This window comes from Adiantum capillus-veneris, chromosome 8 (genome assembly GCF_014529385.1).
Source record: "Adiantum capillus-veneris isolate H3 chromosome 8, ASM1452938v2, whole genome shotgun sequence".
NCBI classification, from domain to species: Eukaryota; Viridiplantae; Streptophyta; class Polypodiopsida; order Polypodiales; family Pteridaceae; genus Adiantum; species Adiantum capillus-veneris.
In genome coordinates this window covers 7,898,120-7,916,182 of record NC_140938.1, presented here as the reverse complement: position 1 = coordinate 7,916,182, position 18,063 = coordinate 7,898,120, and the positions used below count along the sequence as shown (strand labels likewise).

Below are 18,063 nucleotides of genomic sequence, written 5' to 3'. Positions count from 1 at the left end.
ACCAGTCCTTAGGCAGCCATACTGGGATATTATTTTCCACGTACATGTAGATGCTTCGGGATTGGCAATGGGGGCAATATTAGCTCAGCCAGATGGAAGAACAAACTATCCGGTTTATTTTGCCAATCGCAGATTCATCAAGCTGAACAAGGCTATACGACTACTGAGAGAGAAGCCCTTGGAATGGTTTTCAACGCTACAAAGTTCAGGCATTACTTGTTGGGAAAGTTATTCCATTTTTATGTGGACCATCAAGCTCTTCTATTTTTTTATTAATAAAGTCATTATTCAAGGCACGCTGATAAGATGGATGATGTTCCTAATGAACCATCAAGTTATTCCATTTTTATGTGGACCATCAAGCTCTTCTGTTTTTTATTAATAAAGTCATTATTCAAGGCACACTGATAAGATAGATGATGTTCCTAATGGAGTTTGAATTCAGATTTTTCCATAAGCTTGGCCGAAACCATTGTGGAGCTGATTTTCTCTCAAGAAGTACGGACGGATATTCAGAATCACCCTTAAGAGACAAACCAGTGGATGCTCATTTATTTCAGTTAGAGGCAGAAGAATCACTGGATCTGGTATGGTATGATATTTATTAATTTCTTTCCCAAGGTGCCTTCCCAGAGGATTGGAAGCAAAATCAGAAGAAAGCTCTGATCATAAAAGGCCTAAAATTTACTATCATAGGAGGATTACTTTATCGAGTGGGTGTTGATGGTATACTTCGACGATGTGTCCCTATGGAAGGAAGAATGCAAGTAATTTTAGAAGCGCATAATGGTGAATCTGGTGGACACTTTTCCAACGAAGTAACCTATAATAAGATTCTACAAGCTGGTCTGTGGTGGCAAACACTGATTGCTGATGTCATAAGTTTTTGTAAAACTTGTGACATATGCCAAAGAATGGGTCGACCAACAGCTGCAGATATGACTCTCTTGATGCCTACAACCACTGGGAGTATTCATGAAATGGGGACTAGATTTTATGGGACCTTTTAAGAAGGTTACTCCCAGGAAGAACAAGTACATAGTAATGGCTACTTGTTATGCGCATTGACGTAAGCCATTCACAGTATTTCGTAGCTTTTGGCGTCGCTGACCCGCGGCCTAATTTCATCATAACTAAGAATTTACACTTTTAAATCGAAAACTAAGCATAGGCGGGGTATTGGGGCATCATTGCTAAGCATTTAAATTCATTCTGGGTCGAAAACGATTAGGTCAAAAATCCACTATTGTTAATAATCGTGATTTTGGAACTTGACCTAAAGTGGGGTTTCAGACCATAGGCATGTATGCTTAGGTTTTGTAAACTTGTCCTAGAAGTTTCGTTACTTTTGGATGTCATTTGATGCTGTAACGAATGTGATTTGCTTGCCGATGAGCGATTGGCTTTTGGTGATTTCAGTCACTTGAGTGTAGCTTGAGTTAGATGCGAGTTGTTAGTTGTTTTCCGAAAGATTGACAATCTCTTGTAGCCTGTATGCACTAGTCGAATCAGCTTCATCCCATGGTTTGACAAATTAATTATGGTTCTCACTAATACTGCAATAAGATAGGATGGTGAGGTTAGGCATGCGTCCCACAACACTCGATGTCGAGCACGAGTCTACCATTTATCTAGTTTGTGTTTGTCATTATGTTGCAAACATACTCGAGCATAACAAAGTGCTGTCAACTCATAGTCAATCAATGGACACGTATCAACCCAAATTTGGAGCTCTTGATAAACATGTTTTACATCATCAACACTCCCACGTAAATGAAGCATATAGTGTTTTTCATAATCCTGAATCACACTTTGCACACACATGAAGAAACGATGCCAAGCAATATTAGGATCCAAATGCATATGGGCAACCAGTGGGGGAATAATATCATGAATCATGCCAAAAAATACCTCATGCGAAAGATAGCCATTGTTGATGTGTATAGTGTAGTAAACATTTCCTAGAGAGAGACTGATCACCATGCATTCTCCCAAAGTGCAAGGCCATCAAAACACGGGCATGATCAAATAGTAATAAGGTGTGGTCAATGCTCATCTCGCATACATACTCATCATATTGTTGCATATTGAGGACGTACCACCGATCTAGTCGTGCACGATATGACGAGTGAGTATTATGTTTGAAAAGTGTACCCACAAACATTTGGATGCAAAAGGATCCACAAATCCAACATCCATGTGCAAGCAACAAGATCTATCCAAGCCTGCTCTTCCACACCCAACATGTGCAACTGTCATGTGGTGTTATCCGATGAAGCAGGGGCATTGTTAAAATCACCACAAAGAAAAGCATTGGAAAGCCAAGGATAAGAAGACATTGCATGCCATAAAGTTGCACATTTCTTTGAGGCTATGTGCACATAAATTGTAAGGACTAGGGGAACTAGACTCAGGATCCTCCTCCCAACCCTCCATTATATAGGCGGGCTCCTAGCCCCTTGCCCGAGACGGATCCCCTATCCACACGGTCTAGCCCGACCCCTAGCCGAAGTCCATGACTTCCCTAGTCCTTAGGTTTTACCCTTGTCCTGACATTACTCCCCCCTTAAGGAAGAGTTTTCGTCCTCGAAAACACCAGTAGTAATATCTTCTTAAGAATACTGATGTTTTCTTTATTGATACTTTGTCAGCACACATGGTAAGTCCTTGACATATGAAACTATTGAAACAATCTCCAACCCCACCACAACAGGTGTTCAAAGTTGAAAACCGTACTTAAGCAAATTCTAGAATAGGGAGAAAATCATCTATTCAGAAATGCGTTGTGTTAATGTATGCTCTGAGTAGATCCTTTAGCAAAAGAAATATTTGTAAGTTACCCATCCAACACGAGATGAATAGCAGCAGTAAGAGTGAGGTGTTGTTCCCCAACCGCTTACAAACAGTCTTCCCTAACTGCTGATGAACTAGGACTCAATCATTGAGTATCTAGCCATATATTTTATATGGAGTGAAGACAACCAACTAGGTTGAAAGCGGGTGGACTGGAGTAAGCTCCTAGAGTTTAGACCATCCAACCATAGACACCCATCATGAGCCAGTGCCTTGTATGGCAGGGTGTAAACTCATAATAAATCTGCACGAGAGATTGCACATGCAGTGCAAAAAGGTGCAGAGAGAATAAAGTCCATGAATTGGCATGCCGTTCCAAATAAATCAGTGTTAAACACTAGGGCCCATAACACCTAGTGTGCATGCATTTAACACAAATTTATCCAAACCGCAATTCCATGACGAGACTTTCCACGGTACGTAAGTGAAAGCCTTTCAACAAGAGTTGGAGCATAACAGAATGTGAAAGGTCAGTCACACCTAGGTACCAACCATGAGACACTCTCAGTAACTTAGCATACTTGGCTATATGTAGAAACGACCCTCCTTTAAGGTGGTTTCACAACACTTGTCATCGCAACAAATTTGTACTGAGTACCCAACAATTTTTGGCCACTGAAATTGTTCCTAATACGGTGTGCTTCAAATGTTCTAATAAACGGATGCAACCAGCACGTAGGGACTTCGTCGCAACACATCGTTAAGAATTAAGTGCCAGTGACAGTCCCAGAGACTCATATTCACCACATGTGGAATATGTCTCAAATAAGGATGGCCGAAAAAGCGACATCCATCAAGTACAAGATGTACTTGTGTGTGGAGGAACTGCAAAACACTCCGCGACAAGAGTGAGAGGAATCCTCATTATCTTGCTCCACACTGGCTAAACCGAACTCCTTGAGTTGTATCCCATGTGACCACATGTGCCAAATTGAACCCTACAAGTAGGTTCATAACAGCATAAGACAGAAAGATAGATTGGACACTTGGCCCAAAACACTTTGTGCCGACATGCCCTTGGCATGGCTCTGTAACATTCAAGCGTACTTAGACGTCTTGAAAAACCAAGCAAAGCATACTAAAAATGGAATAACACCAAATCAATAGATGCGTACCTGGAGATTTGAATGTGATGTACACTTACCTGTATTCAAATGGAGAGGAGCGCGTCCCCTACCTGAAAAAACAAACAGCATTGCACTGAGGACCCTGGGTGTTTCCTTTGCAATCCAAGCCCTTGGATTAGATTCTATGTAGTCAAACCCCTTGGTAAGACTCTTTGTAGAAACTGCTCAACTACTAGCAGATAACGGTAACCAACATAGTCAACCGTGTACAGGATGATTGGAATCAACTTGAAAAGTGTGTCTGTTCACTACCGTGTGTGGTGGATTGTGGAATTCTTTCTTTGAAAGTATAATTGGGAGAGATCAATTGTGATCCTCAATGCAAATCAAACTGTGATCCTTAATGCCTATGGGGTGATGTAACAATCACCCGTCGGGTCTTACCCCAAAACAGTATGTCCATAGACTTGTCGTAGTGCAATAGAGAGAGCAGGAAATCCACACAAGTGAAATGTCAAGCTCTTATGGACAGCCATGCTGTCGCAACTGATTGCTGCATCTATACTTTCTTGTAGAGATCAGCTGCTGTGAGTTGAAGATTATCAAAAATTCAACTTGAGTGTCACACTGACAACATGTAGTGCAAAAATGACACCCTAAACATCCATAGTGAAAAGACTCTTGCTTGTCCATTAACATCGATTTGTACTTCCTTGGGTAGATCTTGAAAACAATCACCCAAAGAATGTCAATAGTTGGGTCTTACCCTTGGCTTGGCAAAGGCTCTTAGCCTGTTTGGCTCATAGCCCTTATGCAAAATAGTGTTCAATTGACGAACTGATGAAGACTAATTTGAGTAGCATCTTAGCCACATAATAGCTGTGAGGTAGAGCATCTTGGCTCAAGCTGACTCACGAGCAAAACATGTATCAAAAGCTTCTTAGAAGAGTTTCATATTTTTCTTAGACAGAGAGAGATAGAGAACGAAAAGAAGAGCATGTTGGGCTGAGGAACTTTCCTAAAATTTCTAGTGTGTGTGTGCCCAGAATGTGTGCTCTTAGACATCTTATGCCTGACTGGCAGCTTATCCTATAAGCATGCAACAATCTGCCTCTATGATGTTGTCATCAAGAGAGGTAACAGAAAACACAAGTCACATCTTGCCCCACCTACCATGTAGGGGATCGTGACTGTACAAAAATGACTAAAATATGGCACCTTGCCGGTGAATTAAGTCTTAGATATAGGTTCCTTTTAGTGTGGTTGTGCGTTGACAGTAACGAAAAAAAATCATGTTAAACAATCCAGAACTTATCTTGTCCGTGACAAAGTGTCTGGGGTATAGCGAAAGCATATTGCATGAGGCGGTAGAATTGAATCTACCTAGCTAGCATGTCGTGCATACAAAATTTTTGGACCCTTGGCAAAAGTGATGGCTTGCGTCACGTGAAAGTGGCCAATATTTGGCATTTGCACAACTAGCAATATTGTCCAAAATAAATGCAAAACGTAAAATTGGGGAAACACATGTATCTTATACACTCGAATGCAGTGATCTTGTAGGCACCGCATAATGTGTTCGGCGGATCGTATAAGCCGAGATGATGTGACTGGTCGTACCAAAAATGACTATAGCAGAAAAGCAATTGGGGCAAAACAATACCCAATTCAAAAAACTTACAATACACTGAAAATCCATATTCAAGTATGAGAAAATGGCTAAGCATAACATGTTCAAAAGCCATATAACTACTGTGCCGTGCACCAAAACTGGAGTTTATGTCAAAATCAAGAACTCATGCCTCATACGTAAGTTGTCGGACATGTGGACACTGCTTTTTTGATGCGTTCCTAAGCAATAAAAGCATAATTTTTAACGCTTTGCCCATTGGAAGTCTAATTGTGAGAGTCGCTTCCTGACCACGTTGGTCACGACCAAATCTGTATCGACAACCGATTTCTCTTATACTACGTGCTGGACCTCTTTGGTCATAACTGTTGGGCAGACAACCCCTTGAGTTGCTGGCAAAGGAGAAGTTGATTCTGGTAGCATGTTGTAAAATAATTGTGTGAGATTTTCCACTTGCATAGCCAATATGTGGACCTATACAGCTAACTTGTGAAATCAGGCATCAAAAGTTTGCCAGTCCTGTCGAGTGACAAACTCTTTGGCATCTGGCAAGTTACTATCATCCTCTAGAATATCAAACACGCTCTGAGGAAGAGGAGATAGACTGCCGAAATATGCATTATCTGTCCCTGAACCCTCCGTGAGAGTATCCGGCCACACGACATCCATAGGTGGAGCCGATTCCAGGTATTCGAAGTCAAACATATGTTGAGCATCATTGTTCGTACTCATGGCGAAATGCGTTGTACAAAATAAAGAGAAAAGAATACCTTGGAGTACCGAAAAATTTGTAGCCGTACTGACGCAAAAACTTGTAGCAAAGGCCTGTGATTGGTCGTGCTAACTCCGCCTGTGGTTGTAAAGAAAAATACCTCGAGTCGAAGAATAATGTCGTAGATGTAGGATGCACCGCAATCGATAATTATTGATAAAGAATCCCGTTGACACCGGTAATTAGCCTTGCTAATTTCGTTCGTGCTCCAAGCTTGAAGCGACCAGCAATTTCGTTGGTAGTCCAAGTTGCTTGAAAGCACTCGCCACAATTATTGTTGGTTGTCCGATCTTTAGGAGACCGTAAATTTACCCGTTGAATAGCACCAAGTCGATTTGACGTAGTCGGCAGGAAATTTCAAAGCCCTTATTTGCAATTCTGCACCATCATGTCTTTATAACGAGCTTACGATTCCTGGGAAAAAATCCCGTTCTTTCAAGAACAAAAGGGAAAATCCTTGTTGTAGGTACCGACCCCTAAACTTGCTAAAAAAAATATGTTTGGCCACCAACCCTAAGGGTTGGGCACCCATGAGTGTGAAAAAAATGCCTGAAGTGCCATGGCTTGCTTTGCAGGCAGCGTGAGATGCAAGAAGTGCTCAACCCTTCGTAGTTGTTGGTTGAAACCACCCGCCACAAAGAGGGAACATTTCCAGTAGGGCCGCATGCTTCTGTCACGCCCGAGAGTGAGGGTTTTGGCACAGGTGCAAATCTCAGCCCTCCTCCTCGGAAGTGGAGTTGCCCACCGAAATTGTCTCGTCGAGGAGTGTCAAGGAGAGAGCTCTACGGCCTTGCCCTCATGCACATGCAAAAAGTTCTCCACGCCTTCCCTAAAATTATCTGGCTCTGATACCAGTGTAATAACTAGGGGAACTAGACTGAGGATCCTCCTCCCAACCCCCCATTATATAGGCGGGCTCCTAGCCCCTTGCCCTAGACGGATCCCTTGTCCACACGGTCTAGCTCGGCCCCTGGCCGAAGTCCATGACTGCTCTAGTTCTTAGGTTTTACCCTTGTCCTGACATAAACACCCCCAAATTCATAAGTTTGACCATTGATTGTACATTGAATCACCATCCAACGACCTACTGGATCATTGTACACAAGAATTGGGTGCAACTCCGGATGCAACTCATGTCTAACCAACATCAAAACACCCAAATAGCCCATCAATCCAACATAAGATATTCAGTATCCCACAAAATACGAACATTGCCCAGCAAATTTATGCTCATTGTGCTCTTGCAAAATAACAATGTATGCCTTACATGTATGTACATAATTCCAGGTTAATCTCCACTTATCAGTGTTACAGAACCCGCGTACATTATATGAAATGCATTTAACACAACTATGCATTAAAGAAATATGTACAAAGACAAAGGAAAGGGGAACTAAGTAGACATATGCCCATAGGCACATCAACATCAAGAGACCTGGATCGATTACATATCCCCATCAGTGAAAGCAAAACCTGCAAGTGATGAAGAAGCCCCATGAATCATTGCATCTCTGTAAGAATGTACCACCTTGTTCCATGCATACCACAAAGCGTACAATTGTCATTACAAGGAAGAGGTTTTTGCACCGCAAATTTTACTGCAAGAGGTACATAATTATGAGAAGAAAATTGTGAGCATATTTTGACGGTCTTCTTGGGGGTTATCCAAGGAGATCCTTCCTCTGGATTGACATTCTTACCCTTGTTTCGTGTCTCGTGATCAATTGCAAGCTTACCCTTTCTCTCAGAGCTTTAGGAGCCAACAGATTTGACTTTGCCTTTATCCAGAGGCGGAACATCATGCAAGGTAGAGACCCCAATGGAGAGAGATCTAGAGTCCTCTTTCCATTGGAAAAAACAAGTTATGGAACCAGTGAAGGAGGAGGTTGAAAATGAGTCTCGGAACATTCAGATTGCATACGTCCAAATTTACCCAACAAAAACATAAATTTGCAAATTTTCCCTATTTGAGCTCGAAAGGATGCTTGCCAAATGAAAGGGTCCCCTGAGTTGACAGTAATACCTTGAGGCGTGGGAACATCGATGTCCCCAAGCACACAAAACCGATTTGTATTTGCATCAAGTTTGGAAGGACATAATACTTTCCCCAAGCGAGAAGCAAGCATAGGAAGAAAGCATCACCAGGTGCACGAAAAGTCAACTATTTCTACCATATTGGACACTTGTGGCGGATAAGGCTTTGATAGTCTTTGGTAAGAGCCCAAGGCAATACATGTGTCATCTCAGTACCAAAAAACAAAAGGAATAATTCAACAACATGTTCCGGGCATCAATGTGAGCCAACAAGACTTCATAAAATCATATGGCTCCAAATGTTGAGGCTAGAGCACTCCAAAAAGCTAGAACCATCTATGAAAGGTGGCTAAGGGGAATCAAAGTCATAGAGCATCCGAGACCCGGCGATAAAATATGAACGAGAGTGACAACAGTGTGAGAGCAAGCGTAGCAGCATTGCATTGAGGACATGAAGATGTTGTGATATGCCGTACAGCGTACATGTAGGAAACACTAACTGGTAGAGCACCAACCAAACATCACCATAGGAAAATGCGCTCGTTCAAAGGCAAACAATTTTTCCAGATGCAAAACAAAGTGCACTTCCACCACAAATGAGATTTGTGAATTGACCATAAGTGCTTTTCATGTTGCGCTATCGAAGCATCAGATTCTAAGAATTCATAAACTGAGGCAACCGATATGCAAACAAAACTAGTGGTAGAGAGGCGCCAATCCAACAAACGGGAATCCATTGTGTATGGAGCTATTGGGGCCAAAATAGAAAGCATGAGCTAAATCTCCTACCAAACATGACGATAATGAGGACCCAAACCAAGGTAGTGAGCTATTGGGGCCAAAATAGAAAGCATGAGCTGAATCTCCTGCCAAACATGACGATAATGAGGACCCAAACCAAGGTAGTGAGCTATTGGGGCCAAAATAGAAAGCATGAGCTGAATCTCCTGCCAAACATGACGATAATGAGGACCCAAACCAAGGTAGTGAGCTATTGGGGCCAAAATAGAAAGCATGAGCTGAATCTCCTGCCAAACATGACGATAATGAGGACCCAAACCAAGGTAGTAAGGAGAGAACATGCCTGTTAGAATCAACCACCTGATCAACCTGACATAATCCTTTTTGAGAGAGAAAATACACTTGACGAGGAGCTCGTTGGACCAGAGTGGATGAGAATACCCTACTCCAATGGATACCCTCTGATCTAAGAGAGTTTCCAGAAGGGGAGTGACAACCGCGCCATGATAAATGCGCAGTAACAGTCCTCCAATCAGTTATAAGGGAAGAAGAAAATGGGAAACCTCGAATATAACCTTCAAGCTTGCCAAATATAACCTCCCAATACGATGGATGCCAATGACGAAAAGCAGGCATAACAATATGAGCACACAAATGGAAAAACATGAGAGGCCAAGGTTGCTGCTAGGCGACCGAAACTGGTGATAACATAGCTTTCTTGGCATAAACTTGTCTCCGCAAATCCAAAATATTCATCCCTTCAAGGTGCTTAGGAGTACATATCTTATTCATACATAAAGGCAAAGAAAAAGAAAAAAAAACAAAGATAAAGGTAAAGAACTGGCCTCAGCCATGGACACTTGGATAGTCCCCAAAAAACGATCAAAGTACGCACTTTGGAATCTTCTCGCAACTATGTACCTTCTTTTCCAAATCTCTCAAAAAAGAATTTTCTCTGTAATGATAACACACACACACATGAGGAAAGGAAGGAGAGCCAGGTATGCTCCTTCCCTCTCCTCTCTCTCATGTTCCCTTCCCCTCTTTCTCTCTCTCTCCCTCTCTCTCTCTCTCTCTCTCTCTCTCTCTCTCTCTCTCACACACACACACACACATTGTGTCTTTGAAAGAAAGAGAGAGAGAGAGAGAGAGAGAGAGAGTACGCACATGCATAAATGAAAAACACATACACACATACACATGCATAAACAAAGAATGCATACACACACACACTGAGAGAGGAAAAGAGAGAGAGAGAGAGAGAGAGAGAGAGAGAGAGAGAGAAACCAAAGAGAGAGAGAGGGGGGCAGAAGACGAAAAGAGAGAGGTAAGGGGAGAAAACTAAGAGAGAGAGACATAGATTAGAAAAAGTAGAGAAAATATGAAATGAAATGTTATATTAAGATTTAGGGTTAGGTTAGATTTAAAATTACATTTCATTAAAATTAGGTTAGATTATATTTAAAATTTATGCTAAATTTAAAATTAGGTTAGACTTAAGGTTAGGTTAAGATTTAAATTAAATTTAAGATTTGGTTAAATTACATTTAGATTTATGTTTATGTTGAGTTTAAGATTATGTTAGATTTAAAATTAGGACAAGATTTAAGATTAGCTAGCTAGGTTATATTTAAGTTAGATTACATTTAGGCTTAAGATTCAAGATTGGATTATATTTAGGTTTATGTTGAGTTTAAGATTATATTAGATTTAGATTTAAGATGAAGACAAGATTTAAGATTAACTAGATTAGATTTAGATTTAAGTTAGATTACCTTTAGGTTTATGTTAAATTTAAGATTATATTAGATCTAGATTTAAGATTAGATTAGATTTACGTTAGATTTTAGTGCATGTCAATGAAGGCTTTGCCCAAAGAGCAAACACCAATTACACAACAACATGTATATTCCCATCAGAATCTGACACATATTAACTCACACACTAACCATATTCAATTAGCCGCGAATCACCATATGTTCAATTAGGTTAGATTTAAGATTAGATTTTGCATTTAGATTTTTTATATTAAAGTCTACCTTCGGGACTACAGAAAAAAAATTAGAGTTAGAACGTTGATCCCTCTCTACGGATGCGACCTTAAGTTGGAAAGCTTTCAACGGCATGATACTTAGATTGGAGGCCATGTGCTAAGTAATCCCTCGAACAAAGATCTGCTATGAAGAGATATTAAGATGATGTGGATTGCTACAGGTAGAGAAGAGGCAAAGGGGTTTTGGTCACTACATGCACTATTATGTAAACATGGGTGTGTAGATTTCTCGTACCCACAAATATAGGAATTGACCAATAAAGACGACATTAGAACCCGGTGGTTCTGATCTATGTGCACCTCTAGGCCGAAGTGTGCGGAGATTGGCATGGATTTCATTAATGTGATCACAAACATATGAACATGTTAATACCGTTGAGTGATCACGTTTCAAAATATGTGATCACATTAAATATTCACGTGACTTCTCCTTAACCTATAGAAATCATCCAATTCGGTAATCCCACCAAGATTTTTTCATTTCTTAACAGGATCGGTTTTGGGTTAACATAGTTTCCTAGTAAGTATGTGAGGAAAAACACATACCTCGGTGGGATTTTGGTGGGTTTCCAGTTTACTTATTGGCATTTTGTGATCACGTTAATTGTGATTATGTGAATGATATAATAAACATTGTGATCACAAGAAATTTCACGTGATCATGTGAATATTAAATCCTTGGAGATTGGACATGACTAGAGAATGTGAGGTAGTTTACAGTGTGAACACAGAGAGAGAGAGAGAGAGAGAGAGAGAGAGAGAGAGAGAAGGCAGAGGATGCCAATAGAAGATTAAATTTATGTTCAGGTTATAAGGTTTTTACATTCAGTATGAGTAGTGACGAGGATGTGGGGCCGTCCAACCGAAACACCTATCTCTCAACAAAGATCTTATGTCCTTGTAATCAATGCAAGCATGCTGTGAGACAAACAAGAAGCGTTTCTTTGCATCACGTTCACAAATTTGGCGAGTTTGATCCATCTATTATAGATCGAGTTGTTGCCAATTATAACTCGTCGGACTCTGACACTGGCCAATAGCCAGCAATCTTGCAACCCAATAGACGTGTTCGTATGCACTTTGGTCAAGCAGCATACGTGAGGCCACAAGATGTAGCCTCTCACAACTCGGAGGAAGATCACGTACACCACATTCCCAACAAGGCAATGTTTGAGCCCAAGATCGATGAATGATCGAGACGATCATGGATTCAAAAGGGCTTATCTATAATGATATGAAAAATGAAGCCGATACGCCATTGTATGAAGGAGCACTTGTGTCTAGATTGAAGGCGCTCTTGGTTCTTCTCAACATGCAAGCAAAGTTTAGATGGAGTGACACTAGCGTCACATGGATTTTCAGGTGATCTATTACAATGTGTTTACTTTAATAAAAAACTCTAGATGTATAATGATCTGATACATTACTTACACAAGTTTTTTTTTTGCTGTGTAGATTTCTCAAAGAGCACATACTGCCAGGTGATAATGTGATGCCAGCTTCCAGAGAGGAAGTAAGAAAGATCTTGCAAAACTTGGGGATGGATTACAATTCGATTCACGCTTGTCCTAACGACTGCATTCTTTTCAGAGGGGAATACATAGACATGGAGAAGTGTCCGAAATGTGATTCCGAGAGATATCGAGTAGATCTCTACGGAACAAAAATTCCACAAAAGGTTTTACGATATTTTCCTATGCTTCCTCGCATCAAGCATTTATTCGAATGTAAGTCCATGGCCTCCCTAGCATCATGCCATGAGGAGAATAAATCTTCGGATGGTGTGCTACGGATTCCTGCAGATTGCGCAGCCTGGAAACATATAACATGGCCGGACTTTGCCATGAAAGTTCGAAATTTGCGCATAGGCCTGGCTATGGATGGCGTAAATCCATTTGGTCAGAGATCAATATCTTACAGTGTATGGCTTGTTGTCATCGTCAACTACAACATTCCCCGTGGTTGACTACCAAGAAGGGGCACCTGTGGCTAAGCTTGATTGTGTCGGGGCGGTATAAAGTGAAGAATATGGATGTGTATCTTTGTCCACTATTGGAAGAGCTACAACAATTGTGGATTGGCATAGAAGTGGTGGATATGAGCCGACACACAGGTCGATGGAATGCTTTGATTAGAGGTATTCTAATGTGGACCATGCATGACTCTCCCGGACTAACAGAATGCTCAGGTGATTTACACTCAAACTCAAACACTGTAAATCTTGGTTTTTCTCAAGCTTGTCTATTGTCATGTGTATACATGCAGGGCTTCAAACAAGCGGATAGAGAGAATGTGTCACATGTGGACCTAGACTTAATGCACGTCGGGCACCCTCATTGAAGAAGCAAATCTACGAAGGTTATCAAGCGTATCTTCCAGAGAATCATGTGTTACACGATGGATTTTTGGGAAGAGAGCCACCGAGGATGGATGCACAAGAATGGTTAGAGCAGAAGGAGATGTGTGATGACGGTTTGCCCCAGGGATGAAGATACTCTCTCTATGGTACGAGTTACCATATTGGCCCAGACTCATGATCAATCACGCGCTCGATCCAATGCACATATTCAAGGATGTGGATAATCTATTGTGGGACCATCTGACCGGCAAGAAAGATAATTTGGGAGCCAGGGTTGACCTTAGAAATGTGGATTGTATGGAGAAATATTGGTCGCAGACAACATCTAATGGATCGATAAAACTCCCTAAAATGCCATGGATTTTTACAGGAGCCCAAGAACGCCAAGTAAAAGAGATCATTCGATCTGTGCGGACCCCCATTGGTGTAATGCACTCGCTCCGAATGTATTTTACTAAAGAAGGAAAGCTCACCGGTTTGAAGTCACATGATTGGCATAAAATGTGTCAGGTATGTTTGAAGTGGAATATATCATAGTGGGAATTGAGTAACAAATTCGTGTGTGGACTTTAATATCATTGCTAGACGTGTTTTGCAGTTTATTTTACCGGTGGCCATTGAGGGATGTTTGTCTCCTGACGTCCATAACACAATCTACAAAATTGCGAAGTTGCTGCAATGGATCTTACCAAAGGAGATCAATGTAGACTCCATACCATTCGCCACACTAAACGATGTGGAGGTTGTGTGCATGTTTGAGAAACACTTTCCTACTGCATCTTCTTGTTCACATAGTTGATGAGGTGGAAATAGTTGGCACAGTACATTCTAGATGGATGTTCTTTTTAGAACGTTTCATGAAAACACTCAAGGGATATGTGCATCAGAAGGCACGTCCAGAGGGTAGCATGACAGAAGGTTGGCTGCTATCAGAGTCCCTAGTTTACATTGGAGAGTGTCTAGATGGATTTGATAAAGCCCGGGACACGCTATGGCGAACCATAGATGAAGAGCGCATATATGGGATTGTAATGTGCAATCTTGGTGTTGAGAAGAAGATGACGGAAGATCTAAAGGCTAAAATCAATCGACTTTGCATGCTTCACAATTCAGTGATGCAAAAGTGGATTTCAACAATACGAGGATGCAAAGCAAGACCGACAAAGGGCACGGATCGAGTGGAGACAGGGAAGACGACCACCGATGCATTATTTGGCGGGTCTGGAGAGCCTCCCAACATTCATGATCTTAAGATGGCTGCACAACCAATTGAAAAGCGCACAACAGTGCGGTGAAGAAGTGACTGAGGAGGAGTAGGAGTACTCTCGGGGTTGCGCGACCAAGATAAGTTTGCAATGTACGAGTAGTGACTTTCTAGATGTTTGAACGGCCACTCAAAATCTTTGTTGGTTGTATAAGTCATACACAGCAGCATGGTGTAAAGGTCGACATTTTAGGGTGGAATGGATCGACAAAAAGCGTTTTACTCAAGATTGTGGAATCATGGCAAAATTTGAACAGTCTAGTCGACGACGATCCTCTGATGCAAATCCTATGGTGGCGGAATTCGCTTCCTTTGGCATGCTACAAGAGATTTTGAGGATCGATTATAGAGGATTTTTTGTCGACTTGTTTGACATGCAATGGTTCAAGATAAACATGGAGGGTTGCAACGCTACTGTGCGGAGAGAAGAGTCTGGTTTCCTTGAGGTGGATTCAACTAAAAAATGGACCGACCTAAGAGACACTTTTGTACTACCCGAGCATTGTGAACAAGTTAGTATGTAAACAGTTAACATCCAATTTTAGAAGTTATGTGCTTGCAAGCTCTCATATAAGTTATGTGGCTCTGACAGGTCATATTTCATCCTACAAAGTTTGCATCAAACTGGTGGTACGTCATAGAGGTAGCCCCTCGTAGTGCACGGACGTAAGAGGGCTACCATGTGCCAATCACAGCGGCATCAATGGAGGAGATTGGAGAAGATTCTCAGTCAGAAGCCGCTAAGGTGGTGCTAGACGAGCATCAAGCTGCTACTCTCTATGGGGTGCATGCAGAGGATCTACAAAATGAAACGGAGGACATCTGCCTAAACGGAGAGCTCTATATAGATATAGGGAGTTATGCTGAGCTATGCGAGGATGAGAGAGAGACCTGTTAAAGCCATAAACATTGTATTTGAACAATTTTGCTCCGTTTTATAATATATATAATATTCACGTGGCTTTTTGTTCATTCCTGTCTATATGCTATACTCGAGAAATTTAAAATGTGTTTAATCGTCATTGCGTCCACTCCAGTTGCGTATACTCCAGGTATGTTCTCACAAACAGCCACACTCCTCGGTGCGTATGCTCCAGGTATGTTCTCACGAACAGCCACACTCCTCCGTGTGTCGTGGAAGTATTATATGCCAACGCGCACTGCGCTCTGAGTGCAAGGGAGGCTAAGGTTGCAATCGCGAAGAAGGTGATCCGTCTCTGCTCATGGATGCTGCTCATCCCTCCACTAGATCTAGTTGATCGGATGAAAGAGACGCTAAGAAGCGCTACTACTGCTTCTTAGCGTCTCTTTCACCCGATCAACTAGATCTAGTGGAGGAGCGAGCAACATCTATGAGCGGAGACGGATCACCTCCTTCGCGATTGTAGCCTCAGTCTCCATCGCACTCGGAGCGCAGTGCTTTTACAAGATACGTAGAATGCACACGGGAGATAAATTCACAAGATCTTCACAGGAATATCTCTATACAGGAATCCCTCCCCCTTTATGAGTCCTCTCTCTCTCTCTCTCTCTCTCTCTCTCTCTCTCTCTCTCTCTCTCTCTCTCTCTCTCTCTCTCTCTCTCTCTCTCTCTCTACTTGTCCACGTTTTCTTCTCCATTCAATATTAATATTAAATGTTCGTGTGTTTAATGCAAGTATGGATGATGATGAGTTTCTTTCTTCTTTGTCACCTCAGCAGAGGAGGTGGTACGAGGATCGACATCACTTTGAAGCACCATCACATTGTTCTACTCCTTCAGCGTTCGGAGCATTCAGCACGCTCCGAAGCTTCAGTGTCGACAAGACGATCTTCACACTCGTTTATGCACCGACGCTCTAGTGGTGGCGATGGCGATTGTTGTGGGAATGCCGTCGTTGATGCCTCGACACCGCCTGGTGTTTGAGGAGGTTCTTTACCTTCCCCTTCTCTGCCCATCCCCACACCAGCCACCGCATCGCCATCTAGGCTAGGTTTTGCGTGGCTATCGACCGTTCCTGGCTAGACACCACTAGCTACTCCTCCGGGAGTCACCCCAGTCTCGACACTCCTCGCTTCGGGGCCCAGACTCCAGTGAATGGCAACATCCCATCCGGGTGCCAGTCGAACTACCTCCGCCAGTGGCGTCAGTCTGTCGGGCGCAGTTCCAAATCGAGCCGCCAATTCCAAGTGAAAAGAAGTTGGCCTTGGCTCCTTCAAAAGAGCTTCTACATCCTTCACTTTGCCCCAAAAAAAAACGGCAAAGTTTGTACTTTCATTCATTTGATTCGGTGCAAGTCCCACGCCATGTGGTACCAGTTCTGCTTTTCTATCTGCCTTTTCTGCCACATTCCTCAGCTGCTCTCGAACTCTTAGACCTGTCGTCGTCTTTATCATTTTGTTCTTTCTGTGCCTTATCAGGGCACTTTGCGGAAATATGTCCATGTTTCCCGCATCCAAATCACTTCCCCTCTCTGATGAAGCGAGCTCTCTCCTCAGGAGTAAGCTTGGGTCGTGCATCCTTTTTTTTTCTCTGGGTTGCTCTTTTTCATTCTACTTTCATTCCCAGAAGTCTGTTTGGCTCGTTGTGTCATGGCCTCATCTGTGGGGTAAGTCAGACTGCCATAGTGAATGGCAAAGCCCCGCTTCGCATGACTCATCAACTCCTGAATAGAAGCTGACTTCTGTTCCAAGCAGTGATCTCGGATCTCTGTAGGTAGACCCAAGGTAAACCGCTCAATTTGTTCTCTGAACGAGATCTTCTTGAATGAAGAGGCGGGTAGAAAAGAGCTCCAGAATCTTTCACAATAAGAATTCACTGTATCGCTCTTGGTCATCCGGAGATGGTTCCAAGCAGCTCGTATATCTCGCTCAAACTCTTGAGTCAACCAAGAAGAAATAAAAAGCCTCTTGAATTTCAGCCATGTAACTGGCACAGTCTGGCTTAATAGAAGCGTGGACCACCAAGTAGGAGCATTCCCCTCAGAGTAAGAGGCAGCTCTCCGAATCTTGGAGTGCTCTGAATAGCGTCCTCCCGCGAAAGCGATGTCAAACTGCTGTATAAGAGACAAAGCCTTCGAAGCATCTGAGTATCCTGAAAAGTATCAAACTTGATCGAGTGGCCACCTTCCTTAAACTCTCGGACTTTCTTGCTGTTATCTTCGAGAAAGTCATACTGGTTGGCTTTGTAAAAATTCTTCTTGTTCGCATAAAACTTTCCGTCATCGGAATCTGAGCTGTCTGTAGACGAGTCCTCAGTAGAACTGTCAATCTCTGGGCGAGATGTAGCCTTCTTTGCCTTTTTTCTTGCCC

General features: G+C 42.2%; 1 protein-coding gene across 31 annotated transcripts in view; it reads right to left on the bottom strand.

Moving 5' to 3' along the window:
- Positions 1 to 18,063, bottom strand: part of LOC147451633 (lipid droplet phospholipase 1-like) — a 237,913-nt gene that overhangs the window by 160,475 nt on the left and 59,375 nt on the right. Inside the window, exon 5 of one of the 31 annotated variants that reach the window (XM_086517536.1) lies at positions 7,616 to 7,795. The exons of the other annotated variants lie outside the window; for them this stretch is intronic. Coding sequence (XP_086373662.1) covers positions 7,673 to 7,795 — 123 coding nt within the window. The 3' untranslated portion in view covers positions 7,616 to 7,672. Of the gene's footprint in view, positions 1 to 7,615; positions 7,796 to 18,063 lie in introns of those variants that run through there. 31 annotated transcript variants of the gene reach the window in all.